At 43.8% G+C, this 24,793-nt stretch overlaps 1 protein-coding gene and 1 pseudogene across 3 annotated transcripts in view; one reads left to right on the forward strand and one right to left on the reverse strand.

The window, feature by feature from the left end:
- The window catches only part of WDR37 (WD repeat domain 37), a 72,800-nt gene extending 48,007 nt beyond the window's left edge, over positions 1-24,793 (reverse strand). Inside the window, exons 1-3 of one of the 2 annotated variants that reach the window (XM_079772179.1) lie at positions 24,245-24,793; positions 9,367-9,544; positions 4,045-4,141 (exon numbers count right to left, since the gene is read on the reverse strand). In XM_079772179.1, coding sequence (XP_079628305.1) covers positions 4,045-4,141; positions 9,367-9,504 — 235 coding nt within the window. In that variant the 5' untranslated portion in view covers positions 9,505-9,544; positions 24,245-24,793. Of the gene's footprint in view, positions 1-4,044; positions 4,142-9,366; positions 9,545-23,659; positions 23,918-24,244 lie in introns of those variants that run through there. The other variant, XM_079772180.1, reaches the window with a different exon arrangement.
- Positions 281-4,033, forward strand: LOC307099979 (F-actin-capping protein subunit alpha-1-like; annotated as a pseudogene). Its single transcript has 2 exons — positions 281-391; positions 1,196-4,033. The product of its transcript is annotated as an F-actin-capping protein subunit alpha-1-like (transcript).

Here is a 24,793-nt window from a genome sequence, read left to right on the forward strand (position 1 = left end):
GAGTGTTCTTGGGTTCGATTCTGGTCAAAGGCACATACCTGGGTTACAGGTTCGTTCCCAGCCCCAGGCAGTGCATGTGCGGAAAGCAACCAAACCAATCAATGTATCTCTCTCACATCAATGTTTCTCTTTCTCTTTCTCTCTCCCTCTCTTGCTCTCCCCGCCCCCCGCCCCCCCCATCCCCTCCCTTCCACTATCTCTAAAAAAAAAAAAAAAAAATCAAATCAAAGATCACCCTTGGGTGAGGATTTAAAAAAAAAAAAAAACACCTAAAGACAAGATGGCCGACTTCAAGGATCAGGTGTCAAATGAGAAGTTACGCATAGCTGCTAAATTCATCACTCATGCACCCCCCAGAGGAATTTAATGAAGCATCCTATATAATAAAGAGGTAATATGCAAATTGACCCTCACGCCCTCATAAGATGGCTGCCTATGACCAGGCCAGCAGGGGGGTTAGTGAGGGACGACCAAATGACTGAACAGCAGGCTGCGTGGGGCGACCAGGCCTGCAGGAGGGGGCAGTTGGGGGTGACCAGGCCAGCAGGGAGGACAGTTGAGAGTGACCAGGCCAGCAGGAGAGGGCAGTTGGGGGCAACCAGGCCAGCAGGGGGGCCAGTTGGGGGTGATTAGGCTGGCAGGAGGGGCAGTAAGGGGTGACCAGGCCAGCAGGGGGGGACAGTTAGGAGCGACCAGGCTGGCATGGGGGGGGCAGTTGGAGGGGGCAGTGGAGGGTGACCAGGCCATCAGGGGAGGGCAGTTGGGGGCAACCAGGCCAGCGGGGGGGGCAGTGGAGGGTGACCAGGCCATCAGGGGAGGGCAGTAAGGGATGACCAGGCTGGCAGAGGGGGGGGGGGCAGTTAGGAGTGACCAGGCCGGCAGGAAGGGCAGTTAGGAGTGACCAGGCCAGCAGGAAGAGGTCAGTTGGGGGCAACATGGTCAGCAGTGGGGGGCAGTTAGGGGCGACCAGGCCGCAGGGGGGGGCAGTGAGGGGCAATCAGGCTGGCGGGGGGAGGGGGGCATTAGGGGCGACCAGGCAGGCAGGTAGGTGAGCGATTAGGCGCCAGCGGTCCAGGATTGTGAGAGGGATGTCCCAGATTGGAGAGGGTGGAGGCTGGGCTGAGGGGACCCCTCCCCTCCCCTCCCCTCCCTGCACAAATTTTGTGCACCACGCCTCTAGTTCAAAAATGCCCAGCTACTTCTTAATAATGAATGACCATTTCCTTGAGGAAGGGGCAACACATGCATTTGCCCAGTATAATATGGACCAGTTCACATCTATAGAAATAGAAGGATATGAAGATCAAGTCTCAATTACAAAACACAGTGACCTGAATAATAGCAGATTTTTTGATCCAAGAAACAAAATTTCCTTTAAGTTTAATCAATTACAGAAAGAAGCAAGTTACTTCCAGCCAGAGGAAGTACTAGTAGATGGAGGTCTGAAGTCCTGGAGAGAATCCTGTGGCAGCATTTTAAGGGCCTATGTGAAAGATCATTATTTCAATGGCTTCTGTGCTGTTTATGTTCAAACTATAGATGGGCAACAGACCATTACTGCATGTATTGAAAGCCACCAGTTTCAGCCTAAAAAACTTCTGGAATGGTCATTGAATATCACAATGAAAGTTCACCATCACTCTACCTACAGCCCAGGAGATTGGAGTACTTAAGATTCAGATTCATTATTATGAAGATGGCAGTGTTCAATTGGTTAGTCATAAAGATGTACAGGATTCAGTAACTTTCGAATGAAGTCCAAACTACCAAGGAGTTTATTAAAATCATAGAGCATGCAGAAAATGAGTATCAGACAGCAATTAGCGAAAACCATCAAACAATGCCAGATACCACATTCAAGGCCTTGTGTCGGCAGCTTCCAGTTACCCACACCAAAATTGACTGGAACAAGATACTCAGCTATAAGACTGGCAAAGAGCCCTAGCCGGTTTGGCTCAGTGGATAGAGCACTGGCCTGCAAATTGAAGGGTCCCGAGCCCAACAACCAGAGTATGTGCCATGACCGTGAATCAAACTGTAACCTCCTGGTTCATACGTCGATGCTCAACCACTGACCCACGACAGCTGGGCAGCATTTTTATTTCAAATAAAATATATTTGTATTGTTTTAAAAAAACACATATAAAAAAAAAAACTAAAGACAAACTAATTAAAAATTATTTTTCCGTGGGCCCCTGGATCCGGGTGAGCCTGGCCCCGGGTCCAGGTGAGGCCGTGGGCCCCTGGATCCGGGTGAGCCTGGGTCCCGGGTCTGGGAGAGGCCACGCGCCCCTGGGTCCGGGTGAGGCCACGTGCCCCTGGGTCCGGGGGAAGCTGGAGCCCGGGTCCGGGCGAGGCCGTGTGCCCCTGGATCCGGGTGAGGCTGGATCTCGGGCCCGGGAGAGGCCACGCGCCCCTGGGTCCGGGTGAGGCCATGCGCCCCTGGGTCCGGGTGAAGCTGAATCCTGGGTCTGGGCGAGGCCGTGTGCCCCTGGATCCGGGTGAGGCTGGGTCCCGGGTCCAGGTGAGGCCGTGGGCCCCTGGATCCGGGTGAAGCCGTGCCCCTGGGTCCGGCCGAGACCAAACCAGAGGGAGTCGGACCTGCATTACCACCATTTGTCCACCATCCAGAGCTGAGGGGTCAGTGCCGACATGTACTCATAAGGAACTGGTGGACATTGATATTGGGTCTCAAAAGAACTGTTGATCCAGAAAGAAACTCACTACAGACTGATTCATTTGCCTGTCAGCATAACTATTATTGCTCGTTGCACATTCAATTCTTATAAGTATATCTCTAGTGACACATGATTTCGCTCATCTAGGGGAAATGATGAACAACATAGACTGATGAACAAGAACAGAACCAGAAACAAGGAGGCATCGATCGGACTATCGGGCCTCAGAGGGAGGATAGGGGAGGGTAGGGGGAGGGGGGAGAGATCAACCAAAGGTCTTGTGTGCATGCATATGAGCCTAACCAATGCTTAAGTTCAACAGAGGGTTGGGGCATCCATGGGGAGGGGTGTGGGATGGGAATGGGGGGATGAGGACAAATATGTGACACCTTAATCAATAAAGAAATTTAAAAAAATAATAAAATAAAATAAAATAAAAATTATTTTTATTTACCTTTAACTAATAAGTCAAACAGATAATACATTTTAGGAAATCCTCAAAATACAGTATATTTTAGCCCTAACTGGTTTGGCTCAGTGGACAGAGCGCCAGCCTGTGGACTGAAGGGTCCTAGGTTTGATTCTGGTCAAGGGCATGTACCTTGGTTGCAGGCACATCCCCAATAGGGGGTGAGCAGGAGGCAGCTAATCAATGTTTCTCTCTCATCGGTATTTCTAACTCTCTATCCTTCTCCCTTCCTCTCTGTAAAAAATCAATAAAATATACTTTTGAAAAATACAGTATATTTTAAATTTAAAAAGAAAACCATGAATCAATGTTTTCATAATTTACAGTATACTTTATGTAAGATGCATTTATTTTTTATAAAATCATAATTCAGATCAGCAGGTGTGGTCAGCATAACACTGCCCACCCCAGAGATAAACCTGTGAACATGTGACCTCATGGCCAAAGGGCCCTGCAGGTATGACTAAGGTGAAGAACCACTGATAGGGAGATCAATTTGCATGACTCAGGCGACCCATCCTTCCCACATGCCCTTAGGAGTGGGTCAGAGATGACAGAGGAGGGATGAGCCAGAGTGTGGCAGGCTCTACACGCTGGGAACACCAGCAAAAAGGTGGGGACACTGTCCTCACTCCAAGTAAATGAAATCTGCCACAAGCCAAACAAACAGGAGGAGAAGATTCCTTCTCATGCCTCCAGAAGGAACACAGCTCTGCCCACACCTGATTTTAGTCTGCAGAGCTGTAAGGTAATAAATTGTGTTATTCAAAGCCACTAATCTTAATATGGCAGCAGAAAAGAAAATGAGTACAGTGGTGAATGTCCACCCACAAATTTGACTCTCAAAGATTTTTAAGTGAAAAGTTATAAAAGTATATTAAGAGAGGAAATACTCACATTCTAAGTTTTCAATATAAAGGTTTTCAAATTCTCTTTCTATTTGACCAAACAGTTCCAAAAGTGTACTGCGAACTGAGGAAGGCAGTTTAGAATCCTGTAGAAAAAGAAGATTTTGTTTAAAAAGCATAAATGAATGACAAACTCTGATACCAAGTACCAATATATTTTTTCCAGTGAATTATCTTTTATCTTAAGCTTTTTTATCTTTAGATGTTTTATTTCTTATACATAAAATGCTTACAGAACTTAAAGTCTCAAATTTCTATAGATAAAACTAAAATCAAATCGTACAAATGGTTACCCAGGATAATATGGGATTCAAGAATAAGCATTTCCGCCCTAGCAAGTTTGGCTCAGTGTATAGAGCGTGGGCCTGCAGACTGAAGGGTCCCAGGTTCAATTCCGGTCAAGGGCACATGCCTGGGCTGTGGGCTCCATCCCCAGTGTGGGGCATGCAGGAGGCTTTCAATACATGCAATTGATGTTTCTATCTCTCCCTCTTCCTTCCTCTCTAAATTCAATAAAAATACATTAAAAAAAAAAAAAGAATAAGCATTTCTTCAAAACAACATAATTGTTTTTTTACAAGGGAGGAAATAAGCCTACCTTATTTTTAAAATTCCAAATTTGTAGAGAAGGCATGCATTTCTCATAAATAAAATTATATTATGTCCTGGCTGGGGTGGCTCAGTTGGTTGGAGCACTGTCCCGTACACCATAAGGTCATGGGTTTGCTTCCCGATTTAGGACCTAGGTTACGGGTCAATCCCTAGTCAGGGAGCATATGGGAGATAACTGACCCATGTTTCTCTTTCTCTCTTCCTGTCTCTATAAAATTAATGACTATATCTTTGGGTGAGGATTTTTTTAATTACATTATAAATAGCCTTTAAATTTTATCGTGTGGTATTATAAATTAATTTTAATAAGTTATATATTAATAGAAATTGTGCCTTATAGAATCCTCATGTCCACTGTAACTCTATGTAATACCTAAAAGATTATCATGAGAAGAGAAAAAAGAAAAATTTCACCTGTAAAAGCAAAACTATCAATTAAATGAAAACATTACCAATTAAGTTCCCAGTTCCTGGTGCCTGCTTGCCTCAGCACGTGCTCTGCATACCTCCAGTTCCGTCTAAACCTCACGGGAAGTCAGTGGGAAGAAGCAACATCTCAGCTAAATTTTTAGGTATGGTAAATGAGTAAGCAGTGCCCTAGGCACCAACTGTGTTCACAAGCATTTACCTTCCAGACACTGCTAATAACAGGGAGACTGACACAGTCTACATTCTATTGTAATTTCCTAAGGACATGGCCTATTGTGCAGATTATCTTCTGTGTGACCCCCCCTTCCCAGTACTTAAGAGTATTCTTAAGCAAAATTCTTAATAAGTATTTCTAAAAAAATGTTTTAATACTTGAACTGCTGGCACAGTAATTTTCGAAGTGGTTTTTCAAATTTATATGCAGAACAAACTTTTTGATGTTTAGTGAGTTGCAAATATATATAACATTTATTAAATTCTTTCACATTAACTTCTTAGGAAGACAAGAATTTTAGGCAAAATGACCTCTAATGACATAAGCATTTTAGCAGTATGTTTTGAAGTAATCACAGAATGCTCAAGTAAATTTTACAAGCTACTTGAAAATATATGTGAAGCCTTGTTTATAAACTGAATCTGATAGAACTGGTTCACGCAGCCTCTCAATACCCCTCTAAAATACTAATTTAAAAAAACATGAAAAAAAAAAGAAGTAAATCTTAAAGTAACAATGAAAAATAAACTAAACTAAACCAGCACAATTAATGTTTAACACACTGTCTGCCCCGCCTCATGGCCCTTGCCTAGTCTCTTCCCTCTCCGTGCCATGTTCTTGCAGAAACCCTCATTCAGTTAGCCCTCCTCAGAGTGTCACTTGGAAGCTTTTCTGACTCCCAAGGCCCAATCTCCTCTTATGTCTATCAATTCCAACTCACCTACACCCACAATGTTTAAGATCCTTATTCAGCCACTGAAATGTTACATTTACTTAAATAGTAAACGCCTCTTAAAATGTAATTGTAATGCAGCTAAAACTAAGATGTCAGTGTTAATGTCACTTTATAAAATAAAGACAATCAAGAAGCAATGTGCAGTGAAATGAGAAATTTTCCACTAGAGGGCAAGAGGCCTGACAGAGCTCCTCCTGACCTTTCCTAACAGCTCTCCTAGTGCCATTTGACTTCACAGACCCTGAACTGAGGAATTTAACTTATAGTATCACTTGAGAAAACTCCTAACAGAAAAACTACTATGATTCAGTAAAGCTTGTAAAGGGATTTACATTTTACCTCAGCAGCATGTACCTGGATAAAGGACGACCCTCAATGAACGCTCCATGTGCACAGAGATTCAGTTGCCCTCTGCAACTACAGACTTCTCATCCCTGAGCTAAGCACTGCTTCCTAAACTACTTCCGACTCATGAATCTAAGAGATAATTTACTATAGCTTCTTCACACTAATCTTCACTATTGATAGTGCTCCCCCACAAACTCAAGAGCATGACTGTAACCTCCTCTAGAGAATGATGACCTATTGTTCAACTCAAAACCACTGGTAAAATCAACTACCTGTGCTCTCAGACCCCTCTGCTTACAACCACTAAGACAACTGCTTGCCCCCACACCACTGCTACCCTCCTCCCGCTGCTGAACCAGGCAAAGCACCTCACACCAGCCTTTCAGGACACTGGAATCATCGACAAGTAGGCACCATCCAAGGAACACTGGAGACACCACGATGAGGGCCGGGAGCAGTGCTAGGCTGTGCAGCTTGGAGGGCTCTGAATGGCCTTCACAAAAGGTTACCCTGAGATGCAATTACCCATGGTGCTACATCACAATGGAGGGCAGGCCCTCAGAGGCCAAGAGAAGAACACACATACCTCATAAGGCAGTTCATGCTAGGAAATGCTAGCAAAGGTTATAGACCTTTTCACTGCTAGAAATGTAAATAAATCTAGCAATTAAAAAAACATGTGCCGAAACCGGTTTGGCTCAGTGGATAGAGCGTCGGCCTGCGGACTCAAGGGTCCCAGGTTCGATTCTGGTCAAGGGCATGTACCTTGGTTGCGGGCACATCCCCAGTAGGGGGTGTGCAAGAGGCAGCTGATCGATGTTTCTCTCATCGATGTTTCTAACTCTCTATCCCTCTCTCTTCCTCTCTGTAAAAAATCAATAAAATATATATTAAAAAAAAAAACATGTTAGTAGTGGCCAATGTGGCTCAGTTAGTGGTGGTATATCGTCCCGTATACTGAAAAGTCAAAGGTTTGCTTCCCGGTCAGGGCACATACTTAAGTTTGCGGGTTTAATCCCCAGTCAGGGTGTGTACAGAAGCAACTGATCAATGTTTCTCTCTCCCCCTCCCTCTCCTTTTCTCTCTTTCTCTCTCTCTCTCTAAATCAAATTTTAAAAAAAAAAAGTATCATCAGGTAAGAATTGAAAAAAAACAAACATTATCGTAGACTATTTACCTGCACTGACCAACATGGTAGCCAGTAGCTCCATTTGACTATTTAAATGTAAGTTAATTAAATTTTTTTAAATTCCTTAGTCACAGGAGACACCTAAGACTTATGGCTGCCATATCTGATAGGAAAGATCTAGAACATTCCATCATAGAAGGTCCAGTGCACAGCTCTGGTTCAAACTCTTTCCCTAAGAGTTATGGGCTGTGTTCCCACAAACTCATGTGCGGAAGTCCTGACCCTCCTGCATCTCAGAATATGACTTTATTCAGAGCTACAGTGATTGAGGTAAAATGAGGTCACTGGGGTGGTCCTAATCCAATCTGACTAGTGCTCTTATCAGAAGGGGAGATGAAAACACAGACACATACAGATGGACAACCATGTGAAGGCACAAGTAGGAAACAACCATCTATAAGCCAAGGGGCCTCAGGAGAAACTGCCCACACCTTGATCTCCAACTTTCAGCCTCCAAGACTGAGGGAGAATAAAGTTCTATTAAGTCCCCTCAGTCTATGTGGTATTTTGTTATGGCCACCCAAGCTCACTAACACACTAAGAATATCAAACCCATTTTGGAGGCTCCTTAAAGTCTATGGTTTTTATTTCCAATACTGTTAAAATGTAGCTTCTTTTATAAAGCAGAACAAGGTATTTGTTCATTTATTTATCCATTCAATACGTATTAACAGGGTCCTAACTGAATATTTACTACGTGACAAGCAATTGCACTAGGTTCTGAGCGTACACTGCTGCCCTCCTAGAAGCTACATCCTGGAGGCCCAGAAATCCGAGTCCCAGGCACGGTTCTAATAAGATCCAACATTCCAATGAGCCAATTTCTCAGATTTCAGCCTTATTTTCCTGTTATATTATGGCTGTTAAATTAGTTATAATTGTGAAGGAATGGTCACAAAACTATATGTATGTATGCTTCTCTACATGCTTACCTATACTATTATGAATATGTATTACATATAGTTATAATCTATTTTATTATCAAATATACTTTTAGGTTTCACAATATCCTTTAAAAACTAACACATTTTTGTCATAATAAAGGAACTAGAAAAAGTGTAAGAAAACTTAGCCTTATCAATAAAATATTAGTTCATCTGATCAAAAGGGACATCAAATAGATGATATTCTCACTACAGGAAAAGGAGAAAGCCAAGAAAACATACTGAAAGACCTCATTCCAGAAACTCTCCAGAGAACAGAAAGATCACTGAAATAATACCTGATTCTCCTTTTCTTGAGACTATTAGACAGACAACTAAAACTGCACTGTAGAATAAAAACTGTACTGTAGAACAGAACAAAGAAGAAAAACTGATCCAAACTGTCACACCCACTTTTTTTTATTACTATATATTGTAAAAACATTAACCTGGGGCCCTTGCTGGTTTGGCTCTGTGGATAGAGCATCGGCCTGCAGACTGAAGGGTTCTGGGTTCGATTCCAGTCAGGGCACATGCCCAGGTTGCAGGCTTGATCCCCAGGAGGGAGCGTGCAGAAGGCAGCCAATCAATGATTCTCTCTTATCACTGATGTTTCTATCTCCCTCTCCCTTCCTCTCTTAAATCAATAAAAATGTATTTTTAAAAAACAAAAAAAAAAACATTAACCTTGGAATTGAATCCTGTCACTGTGTAGGTTACTGTATTTGACAGTTTTATTTGGGGGAGGGAAGTTAGGTTTGTTTTGTTTTTTTGGTAACCCACACTTTTTCTCTACTTTAGAGACCTGTGTATATTTGGCTATTTCTGGAACATTACAATCATGCTCAGCACTAACTTACTTGTCCTTCTAACATTTCTCTTGGCAAACCCGTCCTCTCCTGTTCAGAGCTGTTAGTTCTTCGTATAGAAAGGCTATGAGATTTGCGTTTCTGTTTTGCTTGGCGAGCAGTTGAACAGCTCCCGCTTTCTGTGGGCATTACTTCTACAAGGTGATATCCTGGTCACTCCTGCAATAAGCTAGACAAAAGCAGGAAAAACAAGTACTTTATTTCTGATTACAGCAAACTGAACTGAAGGTAAAACAGTGGACGAGATAATGACTACTTTTAATTCCAAACTTCCTTACTATGGTTAACATTGACTATATAATTTAGAATATGACAAATTAACATTTTAAGGTAGAGACCACACACAGCCGTTGTTAAAAAGGTAATTTTTTATCAAATTTCATTAACATGTTTTAAAAATCAAATAGCAACAAAGACTTTAAAATACAGAACAACTCTCCCTTAACCAGCTTTCCCCAGACTCAGCCTACTCCCCAGGGGAACCAATTCTAACTGCATGTCCTAGACAAGGGGTGGGGAACCTTTTTTCTGCCGAGGTCCACTTGGATATTAACATCATTCCAGGGCCATACAAAATTATCAACTTAAAATTAGCCTTCTATATTTGGTCAAACATTTAATTAACCAACCCCTAATGCCTTGGCAGGGCCAGACCAAATGATTTCTCAGGCCTTATACAGCCCAAGGGCCAGATGTTCCCCACCCATACTAAACTAGAGATTCTAGAGCAGCAATTTTCAACCCATGTGCCACAAGAAGTCTTAAAAGATGCAATACTAAACTATTTAGTCAGGAGCACTGACCTCTTTTTCCTTAGATTGTCAAATTTAAAAAATGACAATAGCCAACACAATAGCCATCCCGTGTGAATGAATCAAAATTATACCTACATTTTGTTAGATCAGCAAGAAACTTTTTTTTTTTTTTGGTATGCCACAGGATTGTAGTAATTAGTTTGTGTGTGCCAAGAGATGAAAAAGGTTGAAAATTGCTTGTCTAGAGGAATACAATGCAGGCCACATATGTAACTGTAAATTTTCTAGTGGCCACATTAAAAAAAAAGTGAAATTACTTTCAATTATTTATTTAACCCAATATGTCTAAAATAGTATCATTTGCATAACTGCAAAAAATACTAATGGGATATTTCTAGTTTGTAAGCTTCAAACTTCAATGTGTATTTCATATTCACAGCATGCCTGAAATGGAACCAGCCATGTTACAAGTACTTGCACGTGGTCAGGGCTGCCATGAGAGAGCAGATTTTCATTTACCCATTTTGAATACTACATACTCATTTCATGCTACTATCAATTCTTCCTTCCAATATAACCATAAACATATATTAATATAATTTAATTAACATACACATGATATTTCCTTCCTCAAATGTAGATTCATATCTTGGGCATTTTTTACTCTTATTGATCCTTCCTTTTCCCAATATATGTATGTTAGTTCATGTAATTTTAAGTAATACATGTATGTATCTTCCTTCTTCAACTACTGACATTTTATTTTGACTAGTAGCCCTGTGCACGAATCCGTACGCCAGTAGCTTTCTGCAGGGCCTGGCCGCTCCTCGCCCGCTGCCCAGAGGCTCCCCGCAGCCCAGAGGCCCATCCTCCACTGGGAAATGCAAATGACTTCCCTCCCTGTTCTCAGGAACTCCGATAAAGGGCTTCCTTCCTCTTTCTCAGCCAGCTTTCACCCCTGTGCCTACACCACCAGCCCCTCCTGTCACACGATCCTCCACCCCCCAACCCCCTCTGGGCTACCTGGATTTGACCTTGCCCGGGAGTCAGGGGCCACTCAACTCTGCTCAGCTTGCCGGTTCTTTCTCTTCTTATGCAAGCATTCCACACCCCGGCCTGGCCAGAGGCCCATCCGCAGCCGGGCGCAGAACGCTCACTCTGCCACCCCCACCCCCCGGGACTGGGGGACTCCGGTGAGGCTGAGAGGTCTGGGCCATCTTTGTTATGGAGTGGCGGTTAATTTGCATGTTACCCTTTTATTAGATAGGATCCTCTCCATTCCCCACTTCATTTTTTTATTTTTTTAAAGTAAATACATTGTTTGACACCATCAATCACATTTAGTTAAACGTAAGCCTTGGAGACATGAAACATCAATAAACAAACTACATGCAAATGAGAGTCCCACTTCACTTTAAGAAAGACTGTAGTATCCCACCTTTTCTTGAGCCCTACCCACAGCCACCCATCTCCCAACTTTTCTTCTATCATTTGAGATTATATAAATGTGAGAACAGAGTTATGTGCCCTTTTGAGATTTTGAGCTTAATGCCCTTGAGATCCACCGAAGTTGCTGCACACACCAATAATTATTGCCTTTTTTTGAGGGCTGAGTAGTATTCCATGTATGGATGTACTACAATTTAACCTTTCACCTACTGCAAAAAAATGTGGTTCTTTCCAGATTTTTACTACTACAAGCAAAGCACTATGAACAATAATACACAGGTTTTTGTGTGAACTCGTTTCCATTTATTTTGAATGAATGCCCAAATGTGAGATTGCTGGGGTATCGTGAAAATGCATATTTAGTTTTAAAAAAGCATTATTGAGCCCTGGCAAGTATAGTGTGCTCAGTTGGTTAGGCATCACCCTGTGCACAGGTTACTAGTTCAATTCCCAGTCATGCCGCCATCCGCGATTGGGGCACCGCCACCGCCCAGGTCCCTCAGTGATAGGAGGGACCCAGGCACCGCCGCCACTCCGACCCGCGAACGCTGAGGGGCGGGACTGGGCGCCGCCGCCGCTCTGACCCGCAAACACTGAGGGGCGGGACCGGGTGCCGCCGCCACTCCCACCGTGCCTCCCGCCGGCCCCATCAGTCCCCCACGCGAGTCCTGCCCCCCGCGCCTCTCAACGGCTGGATAGGCCACCCCGAGTCCCGCCCCCCAGCCTCCCGCCGGCCCAATCATGGGTGTAGCGGAGTGATGGTTATTTGCATATTACCCTTTTATTAGATAGGATTATTGATTTCAGAGAGGAAGGGAGGAGAGAGAAACATCAGTGATGAGAATCACTATCAGCTGCCTCCTGCATGCCCCCTACTGGGCATCGAGCCCAAAACCTGGGCATGTGCCCTTGACGGGAATTGAACCCGGGACCCTTTAGTCTGCAGGCCGACGCTCTATCCACTAAGCCAAACCAGCTAGGGCTCATTTTCTTCTTAAACATTTTTTTTAAGCCCTAGCCGGTTTGGCTCAGTGGATAGAGCGTTGGCCTGTGAACTGAAGGGTCCCAGGTTCGATTCTGGTCGGGGGCACGTACCTTGGTTGCGGGCACATCCCCAGTGGGAGGTATGCAGGAGGCAGCTGATCGATGTTTCTTCTCATCGATGTTTCCGGCTCTCTCTCCCTCTCCCTTCCTCTCTGTAAAAATACAATAAAATATATTTTTTTAAAAAAATTTTTTTTTAATTTATGCGTTTTATAAGATGTTAAGTTTAGATCAAGGTTTTTGGTTTTTTTCTCGTTTGGAGTTTTTTTGTTTCTACTGATATTATCCAATTTTGCAGCACTCTAAGTTGAGGTCTACCCATTCTACACTGAACTGAGAAAGTTTGGCATACTGGTCAAAAATCAATTGGCTATATTTATGTGGGACTAGAGGACCGGTGCATGAAATTCATGCATGGGGGGGGCCCTCAGCCCAGCCTGCACCCTCTCCAATCTGGGACATCCCTCTCACAATCCTGGACTGCTGGCTCCTAATTGCTCACCTGTCTGCCTGCCTGGTTGCCCCTAACTGCCCTCCCCTGCCAACCTGATCGCCCCTCACTGCCTCTGCGTGCGGGCCTGATCGCCCCTAACTGCCCCCCCTGCCAGCCTGGTCGGCCCTAACTGCCCCCCCCCCGCCAGCCGGGTCACCTCTTAGTGCCCCCCCGCCGGCCTGGTCACCCCCAACTGCCCCCCGCCAGCCTGGTCACGCTTCACGGCTCACCTGCCAGCCTGGTCGCCCCACGCAGGCTGCTGTTCAGTCATTTGGTCATCCCTCACTAACCCTCCTGCTGACCTGGCCGCCCCACGCAGCCTGCTGTTCAGTCATTTCGTCGTCCCTCACTAACCCCCCTGCCAGCCTGGTCGCCCCACGCAACCTGCTTGTTCAGTTGGTCGTCCTTCACTAATCCGCCTGCTGACCTGGTTGCCCCATGCAACCTGCTTATTCAGTTCTTTGGTCATCCCTCACTAACCCTCCTGCCAGCCTGGTTGCCCCACGCAGCCTGCTTTTTCAGTCGTTTGGTTGTCCCTCACTAACCACCCTGCCGGCCTGGTCATAGACAGCCATCTTGTGAAGGTGTGAGGGTTAATTTGCATATTACCTCTTTATTGTATAGGATTACTTTTGGGTTCTCTATTTTGTTCCACTGATCTATGTATCTATCCCTCTCCAATACCATTCTTGATTACTGTGCTATCTCGAAATTGGTGATTCCTAAGCTGTCTTAGCTATTCTAATTCCTTTGGCTTCCCATATAAATTTAGAATAATCTTTCCTATATCTACAAAAACCTGATGAAATTTTTATAGGAACTGTGTTTAATCTATTCATCACTTTGGAGGTAATTGGCATCTTTATTATGTTGAGCCTTCTAAACTATGAACACAGCTTAGATTTTTTTTTTCCTGTTTTATAGTTTTCTGCATAAAAGTTCTCCATGTCTTCTCAAATTTACACTGAAGTTTATATTTTGAGCAATTTAAATGTATTTTTATTTCCATTTCCACGTTAATTGCTAGTACATAAATACAATTTATTTTTTTAATATCTTGAGCTCATATCCCATAATCCTGTTGAACTCATTAGTTTTAGATTTTTTTGTGTGTGTAGGTTCTTTGGCATTTTCTATGTAGACTATTATGTCATCTAAAAACAGCTTTATTGCCCTGGCTGGTTTGGCTCAATCCACAGAACATCGGCCTGCAGACTGAAGGGTCCGGGTTTGATTCCAGTCAAGGGCACATGCCCAGGTTTCAGGCTCAATCTCCAGTAGGGAGCATGTAGGAGGCAGCCAATCAACGATTCTCTCTCATCATTGATGTTTCTCTCTCTCTCTCCTCCCTTCCTCTCTGAAATCAATAAAAATATATTTTAAAAAATAAAAACAGCTTTTTATCTTCTTTTCTGATCGGTATGCCTTTAGTATTTCCTTTATCTTAATGATCTGGCTAGAAATTCCAGTACTTGTTGAATTAAAATAGTGACAACAGCCCAACCGGCGTGGCTCAGTGGTTGAGCATCGATCTATGAACCAGGAGGTCACGGTTCAATTCCGTGGTCAGCGTATGAGCTCAAGGCTCAATTCTGTGGTCAGAGTACATGCCCCGGTTGTGGGCTTGATCCCCAATGGGAGGCGTGCAGGAGGCAGACGATCAATGATTCTCTCATCGTTGATGTTTCTATCTCTCCCTCTCCCTTCCTCTCTGAAATCAATAAAAATGTATTTTTTTCAAATAGTGACAACAAACATCCTTGCTTTGTTCTGATCTCAAGATAAAAATATTCAGTATTTCACCATTAGATATGATGCTAGCTGTAGGTTATTTTGTAAATATTGTTACCAAGTTGAGAAAGTTCTCTATTGTTTGTTTTCTGAGCATTTCAGGAATGAGTATTGAATTTTGTCATCTATCTTTCTGCATCACTTAATATGACTGTGGGGTTTTTATCTTTTTAGCCTGCTAACAAGTCAATTACACTGATATCATGTAATATAACATGAATGTAACATCAGTTTATTCAATGAATAAACCCCACTTGATCACGATGCACAATTCCTTGTTCTCTCATTTTGTTTTTTTCCTACCTTCTTGGGTTACCTGAATATTTCTGAGTGTGTGTGTGTTTTTTTTAATATATTTTTTAATTGATTTCAGAGAGAAAGGGAGATAGAGACATCAATCATGAGAATCATTGATTTGGTTGCCTCCTGCACACTCCCCATGGGGGGGATCAAGCCCACAACCCAGGCATGTGCCCTTAGCCAGAATCGAACCTGGGGCCCTTTAGGCCGCAGTCCGACGCTCTAGCCACTGAGCCAAACCGGCTAGGTCTTATCTGAGTATTTTTTAAATTTCATTTTGATTTATTTATAGTATAGTTTCAGTATATCTCATTGTTATAACTTTTTCTAGTGACTGTTGTAGGCAGTGATGGGCAACCTTTTGAGCTTGGTGTGTCAAACTTCGCCAAAAAACTGAGCATAACTCAGGTAGTGTGTCACTTTGAGGAAAAAACTAACTCCAAGACTCAAGTCACAAATGTTTCATCCTCAGGAGCAGCAAATGTTTCATCCTCGGCATGCGGCCGCGTGTCATCAGAAATGGCTACACGTGTCAGTGCTGACACACGTGTCATAGGTTCGCCATCACTGGTTGTAGGCATTACATTGCATTTTCATAACATATCCCAGGCTACTGATTATCAACATTTTACCAGTTCATGGTAAAGTGTAGAAACCTTACCTTCTTCCTCTATGTCCTCTGCCCACCCCCATTTCTAACATCATCCTCTTAAAGATTTCCTCTACAAAGAGAACCACGTCAGTTATGCTTCAACCTTCAAAAGGGTGTCTATTGAATTTACCAATGTTTGTTCTTTCCATTGTTAATTCTTCCTTCCTGATGTTCCCACAACCCTTATGTCATTTTTCCGTTTAAAGAACTTCCGCTACCTTTTATTTTAGGGTAAGCCTGCTGGGGACAAATCATGTGAAGGATGTTTTCCCTTAATATATTATTCTGAGTTGATAGTTACTCTCCTTAAGTAATTCCTTCTGCCATCCATAGTTTCTAATGAGAAACCACTGTAATTCAATTTGTTTTTCCACTATAGGTAAAGAGACATATTTCCCTCACTGCTTTTTTGTCTTTAGTTTTCAGAAGTTTGACTATGATTGTCTTAGCATGGATTTCTCTGAGGTAATCCTGCCTGGGTACCACTAAGCTTCTTGAAACTATAAGTTTATGGCTCGACAAATTAGGTAACATTGAGCCGGTATTTCTTCAAATATATTTTGAGCCCGACTGTCTTTTCTTTCTGGGACTCTGATGACAAGAATGATAGATAGGTCTTTTGTTAAAGTCCTACAGGTCCCTGAGGTTATTTTTTCCAGCCTATTTTCTCTCTGTTATTCAGCTTGGTATTTGTCTTCAAGTTCACTGAATCTTTCCTGTGCCTTTTCCATTCTGTTATTGAGCCATCCACTGGTTTCATTTATTCTTTTTCATTCTGAAATTTCCATGTTTCTTCTTTATATCCTGTATTTTCTTGCTGAGATTTTCTATTTTCATTTGTTTCAAGTGCTTGTAATTAATCATTAAAATATTATTACTGCTTTAATATCCTTGTCAAATAATTCTAACATCTGTCATCGCTGTCGTGCTGTCAGGTGACCTCTCATTCTCAAGTGAAGATTTTCCTGATTCTTCATGTGACATGTGATTTTTAAATGAAGCCTCAACATTTTGGGTATTATGTTATCAGACTTCGGATCTGACTTAAGTCTTCTATTATGGCAGGTCTCTGCTGGCACTGCAAGAAGCAAGTAAAGATGGGCACTACCTTATTTCTGCCAGGTGCATATCGAAGGTGGAAGGAAATTGGGGCTCCCCAGACTCCACTGACCCTAGTGGGTAAGAGTTCAGCCCCTCTCGTGACCTCCGCTCATACAACCCTGGCTAAACAAGGGGTTCCTCCTAGTCACTGCACCTTATATGGCCTCATTACCACTGAGTGTGGTGAAATTCCTGACTCTCTCTACTAGGATTCCTCTGACGCCACCCCAGCAGGAAGAGGGGTGGATGTGCTTTGTTGCCACTCTGCAGAAATGAGACTCCCAGCCCCCTCACCTGGCCCCCTCACCTCAATATACTAGTAGTTGTTAAGGGTAAAAATCTAGTTTCCCCATCTGGCTTTTGACAGCAAGAGTGAGGGTGGGGGTTCCAGTTCTCTTAAAGTGTTCTGTCTGATGGGATCTCCCTCTCCTGGTCTTTCAACTAGAAAGCACTTTTTCTAGGGGCTTTTTGTCTGAACCCTTTGGTGTTGCTGGGTTGTTGGCTTTTCCAGTCTCAATCTGGGACATGTAGGCAAAAAAAAAATCCAGGGAACTAATTTCTGTGTCATTTCTCAGGTCCAAATATACCCAGTCAGTCTACTTCCTTATCTCCACCTTCTAGTCTTATATTTGTTTTATCTGTAATGTTCAGTGTTTTTAGCTTAGGGGGAGGGACAGGAACAGTACATCTGCTCCATCCTTCCATAAGTTCAAAGCCAGATCACCTTTTGTGTCTCACATTGTATTGTGTAGGCCTTGTAAAATGGCAACAAGAAAGTCTCACTTTACAACACAGGCAGACATTCAAATTGATCAACTCTGAATGTTTAGGTTTAAAATTTTGAAAGTCATTAATTTATTAAAATTTTCTGTAACATTATATAGACAAAATGTAACTCAGCCCTGGTCCGTGTGGCTCAGTTGAGCATCATCCTGTACACCAAAAGGTAGCCAGTTTGATTCCCAGTCAAGGCATTTAACCCAGGTTTTGGGTTTGATCCCAAGGCAGGGTTCATGCAGGAGGCAACCAATCGATGTTTCTCTCTCACATCAATGTTTCTCTCTCTCTCCCTCTCACTTCCTCTCTCTCTAAAAGTCAATAAAAAAATATATTTTTTAAATGTAGCAATCTTTAATACATCACACCTTATTTCACCTGTGAATTTTGGCTCTCCATTGAATAACATTTTGTTTCCCTTAGAAATATCAGTCAATGTGTTATCAGCATAATTAGCTAGTTATTAATAAAGGATCTATTATCAGTAGAACTGGAGTTCTTAGGGTGCTGTGAGGAAAAGAATTTCCTGAGGCTCCCATGAAAGGATGGGGTTTCATGGAAAGCTTTATTGATGATGTAAAATTATAGGAGTTCCTCTCCAAGGTCCCATCTCCATCTACCCTGCCATGGAAAAAGTCCAATCTTGTCTTCAGCAGGGCCAGAACAGGCCACTGCCCAGCATTTCTTCTCCATATTCAAGTCCAGTCCAGTTCAGCATCTGGCTAGCTTAGCTTGTGTTCCCAGCTGCAGTCCATCACGTGTGGTGTCTGCATGGCCATGGCCCATGAGGTTGCTTAAGGTCACATGGAGAGAGAACAGGCCAGCGCATAGGTAAGTGTGGGTCACAAAGCAAGTAGGAACAAGAGAATAAGAGCCAGGAAATAAGAACAAACAAGAGGGAACTCTTTAGGGATTTTAATTTTCCAAGATTTCACACACTTCTGATGGAGTCCACCCACTAGTCAATCCATTGTTCCCCAAGCCAGACTGACAGGCCAGCACCTTCCCTATGTCACCTGGACTTCACTGCACATGCACCCATCTTGCTTTTCCCACCAACAATCCAGTACTGGATGGGGGAAGGGAGGGGTGTTAATTCCCTTGGAGGGACAATGCTTTGATTCCTTGGGGTGTGAAGGAATAGTTTCCTAGTAGCACAAACAGGCCTCTACTTCCCAGCTGAATATGCTCAACAATGTCTGACCCTCCCTTTGCTCACTTCTTTTATTAATATTACTACCTAACTAATTATGCCAATAACAAATTGAAGTATACATTTTGTCACTTCAAATATTTAGTGGAATGCATGTAAATAATTCGGTTAAGTTAAACACCTCACTCAGAATGAAATCCATAAAGCCCAAGCTTAAATGTTAACTTCTGGAAAAGGTTTCCTTTGACCACCACTAGTCTTAGTGCTTCATGACCCTTACCCACATTTGTACTAAAATCTTATTTGTGGTTTTTTTACTCAATGAATGCTTCCCCCCTACACCTTCAACACCATGAGGACTGGAGTGTGGCTATTTGGGTTCACTACTGTATTTGAAGGGCCTACCATGTTGCCTGACAAAACCATCCTCAAACAGTTGATGAATGTATGAATGAATGAATGAATGAATGCATCTACCACTGATTAGCTGTGTAGTAACCTTTGTCAAGTAACTTGACCACCTTCCTAAGGCTTAGTTTTGTCATCTTTAAAGCAGGGATAACAGCACTTATTTCATTAAAGTAATTCATCAAATATTTGTTGTTCATCATCTAGGTACTAGGAATACAGTAGTGAACAAAACAGACTTGGTTCCTACCTTCAGGATGCATAGAGTTGGATTTTAAGCCAGATATTAAATGCAGGATCTCATAACTTATTACAGCAATTATAAATTATGATGCATACTATGAAAGAAATATATAGGTATTATGAGAAGACCAGATATTAGCTAAAGTTAGGAAGGGCATTCTGAGAAACTCATTTAAATTGAGACTGAAAAATTAGTAAGAATTAACCATGTGGAAAATAGAGAGGGACAGGAACAGTGCATGCAAATGCCCTGAGGTGGGAATAAGACTGGTTTATCAGAGATACTAAAGATAGGTAATGTGGCTACAACATAGTGAACAAAGGAGAGAATGGTGGTGCAAGATAGGCTAGAGATACAGGCTTAGATTGTTCTTTTACATCAAAATTTTATCCTAAAATAAAAAGGACAGCACTTAGGTTTTAAGCCAATAAGTGACACTAGATTTGCATTAAAAATCAGTCTGGCTGCTGTATGAAAAATACACAAAAATAACAGGTGACTAGGAATGGGGAAGCTAGTCAGGAAGTTACTGAAACAGTCTAGGCGATAAATAATGACAGTTAAGATTAGAGGGTAGATAAACGGATTTGGGGAGTGAGGGAGCTAGTGGGGAAGAAAAGAGGTTATCAAGGAGAGCCCTAGTTTCTGAGGAAAGAGGTAGGTGAAATGGAGGCCAAAACACTGACATGCGACAGCAGATTTGGAGAAGTAATCAAGAACTAATTATTGAACGTATTATATTTGCAATGCCATTGAATATCTAAAATACAAGGAGGCAGAAGGTGTAACTAGACTGTATTTATAAAATCTGGCAAAGGTCTGGGCATTTTGACCCCATCATGATTCTACTAGTAGATCCAATGCTTTGCCATATTACTTTCTTTGCAAGAAGGAAAGTTTATAATTCATATTACTGGTGAAATAAGCATCACAAAATAAAACTGATGGTCCCTTAAATGACATATGGAAACATTATTTTTGACTGAAATATGAGAGGACAAATCTTTTGATGAAATTTAGATCTGAAAATTTTGAACTATAGAAATTAGAGAAAAAAAGAAAAAGAAATTAGAGATGGTTGAAATAAAGGGATAAAGAAAAACTCATGCCTGGCTGGTGTCACTCAGTGGATGAGCATCGACCTATGAACCAGGAGCTCATGGTTCAATTCATGGTTACGGCACATGCCCCAGTTACAGGCTCAATCCCCAGTAAGGGTTGTGCAGGAGGCACCCAATTGATGATTCTCTCTCATCATTGATGTTTCTATCTTTCTCTCCCTCTCCCTTCCTCTCTGAAACTAATAAAAACATACTTTAAAAAAAAGAAAAAAACTCACAATGGCAGAAACTTTAATTGGTGAGATTTTATTTAGAAAACAAAGGTTCTATTGATATTCAATTCAACAAATTTGAATATAATCTCTCTATACATAAAAGGCTAACATGCTAAGTGTCCGACCGACTTGACGCGCACTAACCATGGAGGGGGAGGGCAGACACTCAATGCAGGAGCTGCTGAGCTGCAGTGACTTGGCAGCGGCAGTTCTTGGGTGATGCACCCCAAAACCAGAGAGGAGGGAGCCCAATTCCTCACAGGGCTGCGCAATTCCACCTTCGGCCGTGGGTTATGTTGTTGCTGGGGCACTGTCAGGCAGAATCTGGTTTACTGCACGCTTGCGTTTGTGTTCCACACCCAGTATGACAACAACTTTGCAGAGTGCCCTCTCACACTCTGGGACCCCTCAGGGAACGTTGGAGAGCCCCGATCCCTGCAGGCCAGGCTGAGGGACCCCACCTGCCAGAGGGACCCTGCTCACTCTGAAGACACTGGGGAGGGACCACAGAAGGTTGGCTCCAGCGCGTGTCCAGCCCGGCCCATCTCACCCAGTCCCGCCCCACCGGCCAGCTTCTATTTCCTTTCAATGTGCACTAATCTGGGCACCGGATCACTAGTAAATCTATATTATGAAACAATTCACATGATCCCCCATGGAACTATAGCTTAGTGTTTTTTAATGGAAACATTTAGAAACTATTTAACTGTGCCATATACAAGAATTGGCCAAGAAACCAAACTAACTTAATGGAGTCTTCTCCAGAAATTATATTCTTCATGAAAACATAGAAAGGTGAATATAATTCTCTTTACCAGTGTTACACATATTAATAACTTCATAAAACATATCAGTTTCCAAAATCATTAACAGCAACTTACCAATTATTTTGCAGTTTATAAGGTGCCTTGTAAAGAAATGAAAAAATCTAAACCCTGTGAAAGCTATCCTGGTGAGACCTCAGAGAAAAAAAGGAGACTTTATCTTTAGACATTTAAATCAAACAAATAAAATAGTAAAGGGTTTCTCCTTCCTCTCTCAAGAACACTAGCTGAAGCATTCTGTCAAGTATAAACTGTGAAGTTAATGGACTACCAAGAGTCTATCACTTGGTTATACAATGTGCAAAGTGTGCAGTAACAACCTTCCTTTCACCTCACAGTGCATTTTCTCTTAATAGCACACCTCAGCCACTGTACCTTCAGTAGGAAATTAGCAGTCTTCTTCACAATTAATTTTTTAAAACCTCACCTTCTTCTTTCACTGAGAGCTTTTAACCCATCACTGATCTCCATGAACCACATGGTGTTGTGCACTTTGCCTACTTTTGTCACTTCACTGAACAGTCCAAACACGGGTAATCTTTCCTCACTGATCAATTTCCAACCATACATTCAAACTATTGTAAATTATAAATGTGGAAGAAGTTTGGTTCTCTGAAATCTGGCATCAAATGGAGCTTTTCCATACTAAGTGATTTTATTTTTCTGTAACTTTCTAAAGTCTGTGCAGTCATATCTCAGATGTGAGTTCATGTGCCTATGCTTTACATGGACTATTAACACTAAATTATCCAGAAAATTCAGGTTCTGCCTCTTTCTCGAATTTTTTCAGCTATAGTTACCATCCTTCCAAAACTAAGTCTGTAGGTTCCTCTACTTTTAACCTCTTTTAAATTTCTTCTTTTTTTCTGTTGTTAATCTGTCACATTTTTTTCCCTGAAACTTTTTTATTTTTATTTTACTCATCTCTTCATTCACGTCCCACCTTTTCCCAGCAGGCATCACTGGTCCCAGCACCACTTCCTTCCTTTCACAGCAGACCTTGCATGGAAAATAAGCTATTGGCCCAGGAGCTAATCTATTGTCTTCACCTCAGACAATGGGTCAGTGTTAGTTTAAATTCTACTTAAACATCTGATAACGAGTTTAGAGCGAGGAAGGAAGCATACTTAACAAAGATGTCCTGTGTCGAGCGAGGTCTTTGCAGGGTCATAATATAACATAACCTTCTCAATAACAAAACGAGGCTAGGAATGGAGGCGGAGGAAGTTCCTGCAATAAGGTCGCATTGCTATTGTTACATGTGGCCAGGGCCCACTACTCTCCTGTTTCCCTGGGCAGTACTAACAGAAATGAGGGGGGACGGTCACTGCGTTACTCCACCTGTCAGACAATTCACAGCCGTTGACCCGGAGGTGCCCTAGCCTAGACAGCGAAGGGAGCGTGCAGAAGGTGCCCAGAGATGATCTGGGGTTTGCGACTACCTGGAGAATTTGCTTATTCCCAAGGGGGTTATTCAGGGGGCACCTCTAAGGTCAAACGTGTAGACCAGCACACTGGACTTAAAAAGACACCCCTTTAAACCTAAATTACGGAAACTTCCAAACTAGCAGCGCTCTCTCACGTCGGCACAGCTTCCCAGGGCAGAGCCGAGGGGCGCTATGGGGGAACCGGCTCTCCAGGCCTCAACGCACCTGCCCGTGCCACGCGTGCAGTGGGGTGCGGTCTTCCCGGGAAAGGCAACCGTCACCGACGCCCACGGCGACGCCAGGCACCGCTGCGGGGCTCAACGCATCCTCCCCGACCCTCACCAGCGGCAGGGCTGGAGCACGAAGTGGGGGACGCGCGGGAACGGATGGGGACAGTGAAGTCCGAGGGAGGGCTTCGGGAGGCGCGGAGTGACCGGGCCCCACAAGCATGCCTCTACCCCAAGGCGAAGCCGCAGACTGCTTCACCCGGGCAGCCCGTCCCGGAAGAAAAATGGCGGCCCGGCACTCACCAATCCCGCCGCCGCCGAGCCCGCCGCCTAGTGCTGCCGGGCCGTGCGCTGCCACCGTCGCTTCCCAGCCACACGGCGCCAGGGACCGACGCGGAGGCACAGGATACGGACTCAGCCCTGACGCGTCCTCCACCACCCGGCAACCTGATGATCCGCACTTCCGGCGCCGTCGGAAGTCCCGGCCTCGCCCCGCGCAAAGCACGCCAGCAATCCGGCCCATAACGCCGGAAACCCAGGAGACCACGCCCACTTTGGGGCCACAGGAAGTCCCGCCCATTCCCTATAAATTCCGCCTGGCCTCTCCGCGCCCGTGCCGCCGGAAGTCTCGCCTGACCTCCCCCCGCGCTCGCACCGCCGGAAATCGCTCTCGGACTCCGCCTCTCATCGGAACTCCCGCCTCTGCCTCGCCGGAAATCCCATTCCACAGCCCGCGCCCACCGGGTCCATAGTTGGAGGAGTCGGGGGTCGTTTGCGAGGTGGGCGGAGGCGTGATGGCGTTCCTTGTCAGCGATGGTCACCCGGTCCTCGCTCCCACGTCGGCGCTGGTCTGGGGAGGCCCTGTGGTGTGGGGCCGCAGATACTCACCGCGACCGGGTTCCTCGGCGCCCCGACATCGCATTCTCCTGTGCATCGTCCTGCAGACCCGTGTACCTCGGGCCAGGGCCGCTCTTGCGGCCCGGCTGCGGGCGGACGTTGTGAGTGAGGCTGGTTGCTGCTCGGAGCCCGGCGGAGATACTATTAATATTTCAGCTTATCTGCAGAAGATGACTCAGCCAGCGTCCTTTCTGAAATATCCGTTCACCATTGGCTCGCTAGAGAAACGAAATCAGCTGCTCATTGCGAAAGGCTTTCTGGCTTTGAGCCAGGCTGGGAAATCTGCATAGCAGATGAGTTCAGCTCCCACTGGGCATGAAAAGCTCACCGCAGTGAATCAAAAGCATGAAAGCATTGCTCTCCTATCTGGGTCACCTTTCTTGCTCCTTCCTTTAAAAACTAAAGCTCAGCCCTCGAATTCAAGAAGCACTAATATGATTGTTAGACAAGAAACAAATTTAACATATTTGGTGATCCAAATAACCAAAAAGGCCCTAACTGGTGTGGGTCAGTGGATAGAGCGTTGGCCTGCGGACAGAA

This window comes from Cnephaeus nilssonii (genome assembly GCF_951640355.1).
Source record: "Cnephaeus nilssonii genome assembly, chromosome: 1".
Classification (NCBI taxonomy): Eukaryota; Metazoa; Chordata; class Mammalia; order Chiroptera; family Vespertilionidae; genus Cnephaeus; species Cnephaeus nilssonii.